At 45.1% G+C, this 12,368-nt stretch overlaps 1 protein-coding gene across 1 annotated transcript in view; it reads left to right on the top strand.

The window, feature by feature from the left end:
• Positions 1-1,746: 1,746 nt before the first annotated feature.
• The window catches only part of GMFG (glia maturation factor gamma), a 30,034-nt gene continuing 19,412 nt past the window's right edge, over positions 1,747-12,368 (top strand). The window contains exon 1 of the mRNA XM_077479893.1: positions 1,747-1,894. Coding sequence (XP_077336019.1) covers positions 1,751-1,894 — 144 coding nt within the window. The 5' untranslated portion in view covers positions 1,747-1,750. The remainder of the gene's footprint in view (positions 1,895-12,368) is intronic.

The following is a 12,368-nucleotide window of genomic DNA, read 5'->3' as shown; positions in this document are numbered from 1 at the left end:
AATGAGTGGACTTTCCTCCGCGTGTGTGGGCGAGTCCGTTCATTTCAAAAGTACGGCGGATAGTCTGGCGGACTTAGTACGCCGTATTAGTCCGCTGAAAAAGTGCCGTGTGTGGGCAAGTAGCCCGTTCGGAAAGTCCGACGGACAGTCTGGCGGGAAGTCCGCCAGACTAAGTCCGTCGGATAGTCGGCTACGTGTGTACGCGGCATAAGGGAGATACGAGTAGACAGCTGTACTGAGAGTCTGCAGGAGTCTGACATTGTACCTGTGATTTACTGATCTTGGATGCAATGCTCTGCAGGCTGCTAAGAAAAACATAATAAATGCATATTTTGTACCTGCAAAAATGTTACAGCCTTATTCCAAAATGTATTAAAGTGGTTGTACACCTAGTGGCCTAGCTGCGCAAAATCAGTGTAGGAGGTGCGTGTGTGCCACTGAAGTGCTGCGCCCGCTGTGATTGGACACAGTGGGAGCCAATCAGTGGGTCCCACGGCCGCGATGGCCGCCGTGACCCGCTGATCATTCACAGGTGACACGGAGCAGCTGTGTGCCTATGTGAACAGGGCACATCGCTGATCTGTCAGTGAGAAAAAGAGAGATCTACGGTATCAGCTAAGCTGAAACATGATCTCTGTTTTCCTCAAGTGTAAGACTCCCCACAGTTATAAAGCACCTCCCTAGGACACACATAGCCTTTTGATCACTCCTGACATTAACCCCTTCCTTGCCAGTGTCATTTATTCAGGGATCACTGCACACTGAACTGGGGGAATGAAGCCGTGCGAGTTCAGCTGAACTCGCATGATTTCACTCCCGCATGTCAGTCCCAATATCACCAGCGATTTCACAGAGATCTGTGCAGGTTTCTGCAACCTGTTTCCTTAACCTGAAATTGCAACTTTTTGAAATCGTTGTGGCGCCGCAAATGTGGCTTAGCACGATTAGGACGCTGCCATTGCCGGCAATCGTATCAAATCGCACCAGTGTGAACCAGGGCTAAATCGAAACCATAGTTTGTAGACATGATAACTTTTGCGCAAACCAATCAATAAATGCTTAATGGGATTTTTGCTACATATTGGACTAAACTTTTTTTATTGGGAATGTTTTATAGCAGAAAGTAAGGAATATTTCATTCAAAATTGCTGCTCTTTTTTTGTTTATAGCGCAAAAAATAAAAACGGCAGAGGTGATCAAATACCTCCAAAAGGAAGCTCTATTTGTGGGAAAATAAGGACATCAATTTTATTTGGGTCCAGCGTTGCATGACCACGAAATTGTCCATTAAAGCAATGCAGTATCCCAAAAAATGGCCTGGTCAGGAAGTGGGTAAAACCTCCCAGGCCTGAAGTGGTTACTGTAACGTTCACACTGGTGCAACATGTCGTGGTATGACAAGTCGCACCCTATTGTCGGCAATGGAACTGTTCAATTTGGTGTGAAACCAACTTTGCGGTGCCACACTGATTTGAAAAAGAAGTTCCTGCACTACTTTTGGCGATTTCAGGTGCGACTTGCATGGACATCTGTGCATGAAGTAGCACAGATGTCAGCCTTGGTGCACCTGAAGTCGCACTGACATGCGGCTTTGAAATTGTGAAATTTAAAGTGAAGTCAGAACTTACAGAAAAATGACTGTATATATCGGACACAAAGTCTCCCCTCAGCCTTTTTAACTATGTTTCTTCCTAGTCAGCTGAATCGCTGCTAACTATGGCTGTGATAACAGGATGTGGTCAGAGGACGCATGTTCCAAGCAGCTGCAGAGACAGTGCTTTGCTGTGCACCCCTCTCCTCCTCCTCCTGCCTCTTACATCCTGCTGTCATCCAGGCAAGAGGTACAAAACCAGCAGACAGGAACCCAGTCATAGAGGAAACGCCCTGCAGGATGGTAAGATGCTTTTATCTTGTCTTGCTGGTTTATTTTTTGCAAAAATGCGGAGCTTTGCAGAGTTATTTAATGGAATTAAAACTGACAACAAGCAACGTGCATTAGTCACAAAACACAGGTTTCGGTTTTCTGAAGTTGGATCAGTGATCGGTTACTAGAGATTTCTGCGCATACTGCATTTCTGCATTCATATGGCTGCACAGGTAGATTCCTGCCGGCAGTTTTAAAATGCTGCATGCACACAGTGGGGTTGATTTACTAAAGACATATAGGTTGTGCACTTTGCAAGTGTAGTTGCTCCAGAGTTTAGTAAATGAGTTGAAGCTTAATTGTGCAAAGAATACCCAATCACATGCAAGGACAATAAAAAAATAATAATGCATTTTTGCTTGCTCATGATTGGATAATGGAAATCAGCAGACTTTCCCTCATTTACTAAGCTCTGGAGCAACTGCACTTGTAGAGTGCACAGTCTGTTTGCTTTTAGTAAATCAACCCCACTATGTGCAACCAGCAGCGGCTGTCAGATTTGTACTTTGCACAAATCAATGGACGACTCTGGTGCTGTTTGTCTGTAAGGGTCCATGCACACCGTTCTTAAAGTGGTTGTAAACCCTTATGCCGCGTACACACGACCAGACTTTTCAACATCAAAAGTCTGACGGAATGATTCCGGCAGACCATTCGATCGTGTGTGGGCTGCAGCGGACTTTTGATTTGCAAAAGTCTGACAGACTTTAGAAATGGAACATGTTTCAAATTTTTCCGCCAGAACTCCGCCGGACCCAGTTCCTACCGAGAAATCCGCTCATGTGTATGCTAGTCCGACAGACAAAAACTGACGCTAGGGAAGCTATTGGCTACTGGCTATGAACTTCCTTATTCTAGTCCAGTCGTACGTCATCACGTTCAAATCCGTCGGACTTTGGTGTGATTGTGTGTGGCCAAGTCCGCTCATTCGAAAAGTCCGTCAGAACTCTGTCAGAACTCCGTCGAAAGTCTGTCGGACCTAAGTCCGGTTGTGTGTACGCGGCATTACAAACCACTTTGACCTACAGGTAAGCCTAGATTTATGCCGCGTACACACGACAGGACTTAAGTCCGGCAGACTTTCGATGGAGTTCTGACAGAGTTCTGACGGACTTTCCGAATGAACGGACTTGGCCACACACAATCACACCAAAGTCCGACAGATTTGAACGTTATGACGTATGACTGGACTAGAATAAGGAAGTTCATAGCCAGTAGCCAATAGCTGCCCTAACGTCGGTTTTAGTCCGTCAGACTAGCACACACACGAGCGGATTTCTGGGTCCGGCAGAGTTCTGTCGGAAAAATTTGAAACATGTTCCATTTCTAAAGTCTGTCAGACTTTTGCAAATCAAAAGTCCGCTGCAGCCCACACACGTTCGAATAGTCTGCCGGAATCTTTCCGTCAGACTTTTGATGTTGAAAAGTCTGGTCTTGTGTACGGGGCATAAGGCTTACCTGTAGGTCCAAGAAATATCTCCTAAACCTATACGGTTTAGGAGATATTTACAAAAAGACAGACACCGCTGTCTACGGCGCATGCACACTCGCACTGAGCAGGCCGCAGATCACGGCGATATGCCACTCGTGCCGGCTCCCGTGCGCATGCGTGGGAGTGACGTCATCGCGGCTCCAGCGAATCACAGAGCAGGAGCAGCGAGACCTGGAAGTCACTCCGGGATACATGGCAGCAGCGAAGATGAAGACGGAGCATACTAGCTCATTATGCCTTTGTCTTGCAGGTTGCATTTTTTTTTTCAGTAACCTTTACTTCCTCTTTAAAGTAGTTGTATACTACTTTAAAAAACTGCAAGACAAAGGCATGATGAGCTAGTATGCCGCACCCTAGCTCATTATGAAATAATTTCCTTAGATTGAAGCTGTTGCAGCGGTCCCCTCACACCTCTGTGACCGGCGACATGTCTTCCAGAGTTATTTCTGGGTTCATGAGCTCTGGCGCTGTAATTGGCCGGAGCTGCGATGACGTCACTCCCACGTATGTGCCTGGGAGCCGCCGTTCGCGGCATGGCTATTGAAGAAATGGCACAAGCGGATGACGTTGGCACATGCGGATGTAGTGAATATCTCCTAAACTGTGCATGTTTAGGAGATATTCACGGTACCTACAGGTAAGCCTTATTATAGGCTTACCTGTAGGTAAAAGTGGTGTAACCGGGTTTACAACCACTTTAAAAAAAGGCCAGTTCGCTCGGCAGAAAAAATACCACTTCCAGACCAGCGACGTACCGTGGGACGCATGACTTTGGTTGGTTATACTGGGACGATGTCTGCAGCTGTAGGCATCACTCCGGTAGTGTTTTTTTTAGAGCTGGCGGTCGGCTTGTAAAAGCAATCCTAGCAGCTAACTAGCTGCTGGACTGCTTTTACAAGCTGCAGCAGCAGGGGATGCCCCACCCGCCACCTTCCGTGGATTGCTCGTGGTCTCTCATCCCACCTTGGGACCTGAGCAACCAACAAACAAAGCCGAGATCGGCCTTGATCGTCTCTCTGCTAAGGTAACCCGGAATTAAAAGCATTAAAAAAAATGTTAATTCAATTAGAATTAAAAGCATTCAAAAGCACAGATTCTGGTGTTTTGAATGCTTATAAGGCCAGAGGAGAGTACCTGTCACATGCCTATTTATGTCACAAGGATGTTTATTCTCTGGGGCCTAGGGGAAAGAGAGCTCATGGGATTTGCCCCCAAATATTTAGTACTGGGAAACACTTTTTGAAAGATAAAAAGTGTATTTTATATACAAGTATATAGATCAGACCAAAATGAGGAACAAATGAGCAGGAAAGAGGGACAGAGGGACATTGCTACAAATCAAGGACAGTTGACAGCTATGCCCAGTGCTACTGTCACCTCTCACTCTATTGACCGAGGTACCAGCCAAACCTACTATCAGCAGGCAGAAGTAACAGGAACACTGAGGTTAGGGGCACACCAAATGAGAGAAACATTATAAACATGTATAGGTAGCTTTAGTTATTTAAAGATCTTAAGAGTCCTTTCACAGAGGCTGTCTGATCAGGTCCGCTTGTCAGTTTTTCAGTTCAGGTTTTTTTTTGACTGATCAGACCCTGCAGTCTCCTCTATGGATCGGTGGATGTCAGTGGACACATGCTGCCATCCTATCTGATCCTGCCCGCAAAAAACAAACAGATGGCGGTCCTATTTTCCATGCGTCTGGCGGATCGGATACGATCAGACAGGTGGTTTGTTTCCATTTGATTTCCCCATAGAGGAGAGTGGGACTGTGTCCGTGTCCGGTCTGCACAGTGATCCCTGCGCTGAGCAAGCGGAATCCGCAACACGGAGGGTACCCGTGTGAAAGGACCCTAACTTTGCATGGGCATACTCCCTTCCGCCTCACTATTGGTCAATGTTGTTGACTTTGGTGGGTAGCAGGGAGCAGGGCGAAGCTTGACTTTTAGGCACCATGTACAGGGGACGCTGCTAAATGTACTTTCAGAGGCAGTTGGACGCTTTTTTCAACTGCCCCTGAACTCATTCAATGTTATCCTATGTGACCATGTACACAGTCTCGTTTATTGCCGTTTTTAGGCAGTTGCACTTAACAGCGTTTCTTCTAAAGAAAAAAAATGGGTTCAGACGCCGAAGAGTTCCACGTTTCAGACGCCAAACGTGACTAAACGCAGCTAAGCGCCGTAACCCGCATTTAGCCGCATTTCGTTTATAGACGTTTTTCGTTTTTGCCTATTTTATAAAAGCTTCTAAACGTGGCATGTAAACGCAGCAAAACTGATGTTTTAAACGTAGATTACTATCTGTCAAGTTAAATCGTTCACGAGAGGTTGTAAAAACGTCCCGTGTACATTAACCGCTTCCTGCCCGCCCTATAGCCGAATGCCGGCCTTAGGGCGGGCGGCTTCCCGTGCCTGGCTGTCCCTGGACGGCCTGGTGTTTACTTCCGCAATGCGCGCCGCCGCGGGCGCGCATCGCGGAAGTTCTGTGTTTGCCGTGTCCCCCGGGGACAGGCAAACACAGATCGCTGTAAACGGCCAATCACAGCGGCCGTTTACAGCGTGATCGGCGTGTCCAATGGGAGATGATCTCATATGTAAACATATGAGATCATCTCTCAGCGCCGCTCTCCCTCCTCACACAGACAGCGTGTGAGAGGGGAGAGAAGAACGGCTGCAGCAGCCGTCAGTGTAAAAAAGAAAAAAAAAAAAAAAAAAAAGTAAAAAAAAAGTTTAATAAAAAGTGCCATCCTCCCCCAGAGCCATCCTCCCCCAGTGCCACCCCCCCCCCAGTGCCATGCCCCCCCCCCAGTGCCATCCTGCCCCAGTGCCATCCGCCCCAGTGCCATCCGCCCCAGTGCCATCCTGCCCCAGTGCCATCCGCCCCAGTGCCATCCGCCCCAGTGCCATCCACCCCAGTGCAATCCACCCCACCCCAGTGCCACCTGCCCGCAGTGCTATCTGTCCCCAGTGCCACCTGTTGTCAGTGCCATTTGTCCCCAGTGCCATCTGTCATCAGTGCCACGTATAAGTGGCATCTGTCATCAGTGCCACGTGTTATTAGTGCCACATAGTGCCATCTGTCATCAGTGCCACGTATTAGTGCCATCTGTCATCAGTGCCACGTATCAGTGCCATTTGTCATCAGTGCCACCTGTCAGTGTCACGTGCCATCTGTTGTCAGTGTCACGTGTCATCAATGCCACTTATCAGTGCCATCTGTCATCAGTGTCACGTGTCATTGGTGCCACGTATTAGTGCCATCTGTCACCGGTGGCACGTATTAGTGCCACGTATTAGTGCCACATGTCATCAGTGCCACGTATTAGTGCCACGTGTCATCAGTGCCACATATTAGTGCCACGTGTCATCAGTGCCACGTATTAGTGCCACGTGTCATCAGTGCCACGTATTAGTGCCACGTGTCATCAGTGCCACATATTAGTGTCATCTGTCATCAGTGCCACGTGTCATCAGTGCCACGTATAAGTGTCATCATTGCCACGTATCAGTGCCATCTGTCATCAGTGTCACGTGTCATTGTCCTGGTATTTCAAAAGTGTAATAAGTAGTCAACAAGTTAGATGTGTAATTTATGCTCCTAGAACACGTGATGGCGCTCCCTGCATGTTGGGCCTCTCTATGTGGCCAGGCTGCGAAAAAGTCCCACACATGTGGTATTGTAATACTCAGGAGGAGTAGCAGAATTTTTTGGGGGGTGTCATTTGTGGTATACACATGCCACGTGAGAGAAATAACCTATTACAATGACAATTTTGTGGAGAAAAATAAAGAAAATGAAAAATCTTCATTTTGCAAAGAATTGTGGGAAAAAAATGACAACATCAAAAAGCTCACCATGCCTCTTACTAAATACCTTGGAATGTCTACTTTCCAAAAAGGGGTCATTTGGGGGGTATTTGTACTTTCCTGACTTGTTTGGGTCACAAGAAGCGAGATAGGCCACCAGTACATCAGATGTGATCAATTTTGTGCGATTCGCACCACAGCTTGTAGACTCTCTAACTTTCACAAAGACCAAATAATATCCACTAATTTGGGTTATTTTTACCAAAGATATGTAGCAGTATAAATTGTGGCCAAAATTTATGAAGAAAAATTAATAATTTGCATAATTCTGTCACAGAAACAAAGAAATATGCGTTTTTTTTCAAAATTTTCGGTCTTTTTTCATTTATAGCGCAAAAAATAAAAACCCCAGAGGTGATCAAATACCACCAAAAGAAAGCTCTATTTGTGGGAAAAAAAGGACACAAAATTCATTTGGGTACAGTGTTGCATGACTGAGTAATTGTCATTCAAAGTGTGAGAGCACCGAAAGCTGAAAATTGGTCTGGGCAGGAAGGGTGTTTAAGTGCCCAGTAAGCAAGTGGTTAAGCCTTACAGGAAAAGTTTAAATTTGCAACGTTAGCTGACTATATCTGTGGATCTTCTGATCATTTTAAACTGTAATTTTCATGGAAGGAGACCTTTGTGTATGCATTTCTTGCCAAATTGTGTGACAGGTTTACTTAAAAAGGAGGCCCACCTGACTTTTAATATATGAATACTGTCCAGGGAGCTTTGCGATGTCTTCACCCCAGTAGATATTTGGATCGGCTGTCGGGTGCAGCCGCCGACATTCCTGGTAAGGGAACCCAGCAGTGAAGCCACAAGGCTTCACTGCTGGCTCCCTACTGCGTATGCGTGAAGAGCACTGCGTTTTCTAATTGGCATGGCAGCGGAGGAAGAAGGAGGGGCCCGAACTACCGAAAGACTGCGCCACAGCGCTGTCTCCGGAAGTGGGAAACGATATCTGTCAAAAACAGGTACCCCCCCTCCCCCTTGAAATATGGCACCGGGGGGGGGGGGGGGGGATGGATAAGTGGAAGTTCCACTTCTTAGAAGAAGTCATTCATTCAAGAATTCCGCTTTAAAGTGGTTATAAAGACACATTTTTTTTTACCTTAATGCATTTCCTGCACTAAGGTAAAAAACGTCATACTACTTTTTCAGCCCCACTCCCAACACTTACCTAACACCTCTAACAATCCAGCGATGTCCCCACCGGCAGCCCTGCTCTCCTCTCTTTATGAATTCACAGGCTTCACTGAGAGCAGGGGAGCATTAGCTCCTGCTGCTGTCAGTCAAATCCAGTGAGAAGTGAGTGGGCTGGGACCGTGGCAGAGCTACGTTTGTCTATGTACGCACGCAGTCCAGCTCATGAGTGTGCCCACACAAGTGCCCCTATAGCACAGGGCACCCAGAAGAAGAATCAGTGGACAGTGCAGGTGGGGGAACCACAAAAGAAGAGGTTAGGGACCGCTTATAAAAAAAAAAAATGTATACTTACCTGCTCTGTGCAATAGTATTGCAAAATGCAGGCAAGTATAACATCTTTTTTATTTTATTAAGACTTTAATATCACTTAAAGGGGCACACTTACTTGTATTTTATTTGTCCATATACAGTAGTTTCAACTCACTTACCTAATAATCTGCAGTCAGTTGATTTGAGTCATCTATAGATGTGCAAGGATCTTCTCTACCACCAGATGCTGATGAACCCTGTACTAAGAATACTATTGTAATTGTAATTCTCAGTAATATACAATAGGTTCAGTATGCAATGCTTTAACACAGTGGTCTCCAAACAGGTACCCACAGGCCAAATGTAGCCCTTTGCTTGCGTTTATCTAGTCCTTGGGGCACTATTCCTCCCACTGACACCAACAGTGAGGCACTATTCTTTCTACTGACACCAGTGATTCACTATTTCCTCCACTGGCACCAACAATGGGACATTATTCCTCCCACTGATACCAGGGATGGTGCATTATTCTTTCCACTGAAGCAAGTAACAGGGTCTCATTCCTCCCACAGACACCAACTGTGGGACACTGTTCCTCACAATGACACCCAAATTGGTCACTATTCCTTTACCTGACACCAACAATGGGGGGTACTATTCCTCCCTCTTGTACCAACAATAGGTTACTATTCCTTCCACTGACACTTATGATCAGGGCCGGGCTACCACTGGGCAAACTAGGCAGCCGCTTGGGCCCACTGCTGCCTAGGGGCGCCCGGACGCTGGTTTCCCTCCGCGTCATGCTCTGCAGGCTGCAGCATGTAACTAACTCAGTCTGACCGGTAGTGTAATTAGAGGCGCAGCGCAGCATTGGAGCCAGCGCTAGAGGAAACAGAGCCAATGCTTGCTGTATAGCGTCTCCTTCTATCAAATGAGCAGGCAAAGGGGTGGGGTCAGGGGTGGAGCCAATGGGGGCCGCAAAATGAGGTTTCGCCTAGGGTGTCAAAAATCCTTGCACCAGCCCTGCTTATGATGGGAGACTATTTCTCCTCCTACTGAGGCACTATTTAATTTTCTTACTCCCACTGAAACTGGGGCATTTTCTACTCCCACTGGCCTCAGTCCAGCCCCCCTAAAGCCTGAAGGACTGTAATTTGGTAATTTGTTTAGAAAGTTTGGAGAGCCCCGCTTTGACACAAGGATAAGGATTTTGTTTTCAGGCATCTGATTGCAATTTTGAAAGCTCATTGGACTCTTAGCTTAAATATACAATATATATATATATATATATATATATATATATATATATATATATATATATATATATATATATGTGTATGTATGTATGTATGTATGTGTGTATATATATATATATATATATATATATATATATATATGTATATATATATATATATACATGTATATACACACATACATACATACACTATATTACCAAAAGTATTGGGACACCTGCCTTTACACGCACATGAAATTTAATGGCATCCCGGTCTGCAGGGTTCAATATTGAGTTGGCCCACCCTTTGCTGCTATAACAGCTTCAACTCTTCTGGGAAGGCTGTCCACAAGGTTTAGGAGTGTGTCTATGGGAATGTTTGGTCATTCTTCTAGCAGCGCATTTGTGAAGTCATGCACTGATGTTGGATGATATATTGTATATCTGAAGAATTGTTTTAAAAGTCTCAAAATTAAATGACATTTTAGGGCCCCTGGGGGATGCATGTGGGGATGCATGCAGGGCACCGGACTCATAGGTTTCTATGCGTTTTTTTTTCATGCCACATGATTAGAGCCTGAGGCTCTAATTGGCTTGAAAAAGGTTGGACTTGGGGGCACAGAGAACTGTGTCCCGAACCCACCGACTTGTGACACTAGCAAATAAAATATTCGCTATTGTCTTCTGGCTTCTCCTCCTGACCAATCAGGACAGGAGGCGGATCGGGTTGGCCTGGGAGAAGTCGAGGAAGCCATGGCGCCGTGACCGTGGAGGGGTGAGTGCGGACCTGGGGGGGGTTGTTTGCCGCCCCCCCAAAAAACTTTAGCACCAGCTGCCACTGTTTGATAGTGGCCACTGATGCATGCTGGCCCTACTGAAGTCAAGTATTAAAAATGTGGCAAAATAAAAGACCCAAATTAAACAAGACTGCAGGAAAATTTACAGCTCCTTTTAAACCTTTTGAAGAACTAACAGAAACTTGAATGATATTGCTGTAACTGTGTGTAATGGAACTGTGGTCTTGACTTCTGCAGAGCTGGCTTAGGCAATATATGACAGCAGTGGTTATGAAATCTCAGTGCATTTTGTAACAGAGAGGATATAGGAATGTTCAAAGTCTTTATACCTATCCTATTACTCACGGGTTTTTTTTTTTCTCAAACAATAGGTGCTGGAACTCAACCACGACCCCCCCAAACCTTCCCTACACACACCCTCCAAATCACATCAAATAGTGGGTGTGGTCAGTCAAATTTCACAAACAGTAGGAGGGTCTTAAAGGGGCAATAAATACCAGGATTACATTACATACAGAGTGCAGAATTCAGGGGTGTTACAGGCAGAGGGCAGAGCTGTCACTTGTAAACACAGAAACCGGACTTCTTTGTTTACAAGTGATTGTGGTGTGCAGGCACCAAAGGGTCTGAGTCAGAGGTGGTGGAAATGAGTTCCACCTGAAAAAAAGCCCTGCTATTACTACACATAGCAGAGAACAATAGTCATAGTCATTAGATGATCATTGCCATCACCTTCAACTGATAAATGCACAACTCTAAGCTTGATGAAAAATCAACATGGTAAAGCTATAAAAGATGATGACAGTGGCATTGTATGCCCAATATATTGTAAGCATTATCACAAGACAAAAGCAGTAAAATGTGACGTGGATGACTTGAGAGTTGTCAGTCTATGAATAACATCAGCTAAAAGGGATCTTACATTCTCTAAAATGAGTAAAAGGTTAAGACAGGTGTTTGAGCTTCCATGTGAATGCAATGCTAGCACCATCTAGAGGATACAATAGATTATTACAGTCCTATGTGACATCTGCTGGAATTTAAAGGGAATTTTTCTCACTTTTGTTGCCAGCAGTTTAGACATTAATGGCTGTGTGTTGAATTATTTTGAGGAAGCAGCCAATTTACACTGTTATACAAGCTGTACACTCACTACTTTACATTGTAGCAAAGTGTCATTTCTTCAGTGTTGTCACATGAAAAGATATAATAAAATATTTGCAAAAAGGTGAGGAATATACAAATTTTTGTGAGATACTGTATATAAAACACACTTTTTATCTTTCAAAAAGTGTTTCCCAGTGCTAAACCTTTCAGCGTGTCTTATGCCTACATACTTTTGCTTATAGGTGTTCCTTGTTTCCATTTAAAATGTTGGGAGGTATGGTAATGGGATAAGGATCAGCTGCAATGAGGCCATAGGCAATACTGGAGACGAGTGCCTTGCTCTCTGCCTATCTTTGTTGGGAAGAGTGTCCAGAGTTCAGTTCCTCTTTGAAAGTAGTTTCAACATAAACTAAAGTAAAAATGCATGAGAGTTGTTTTTTTTGGTCGTCATATTGATTCCACATGTAGATAGCTGAAATAATTTCTTAAAGGTGCAACTATGTCT

The sequence above is a fragment of the Lithobates pipiens genome, unplaced genomic scaffold, assembly GCF_037356315.1.
Source record: "Lithobates pipiens isolate NorthernLeopardFrog02 unplaced genomic scaffold, aLitPip1_a1.2 Scaffold_1, whole genome shotgun sequence".
Lineage (NCBI taxonomy): Eukaryota > Metazoa > Chordata > Amphibia > Anura > Ranidae > Lithobates > Lithobates pipiens.
This window is presented reverse-complemented; position numbering and strand designations above follow the sequence as displayed.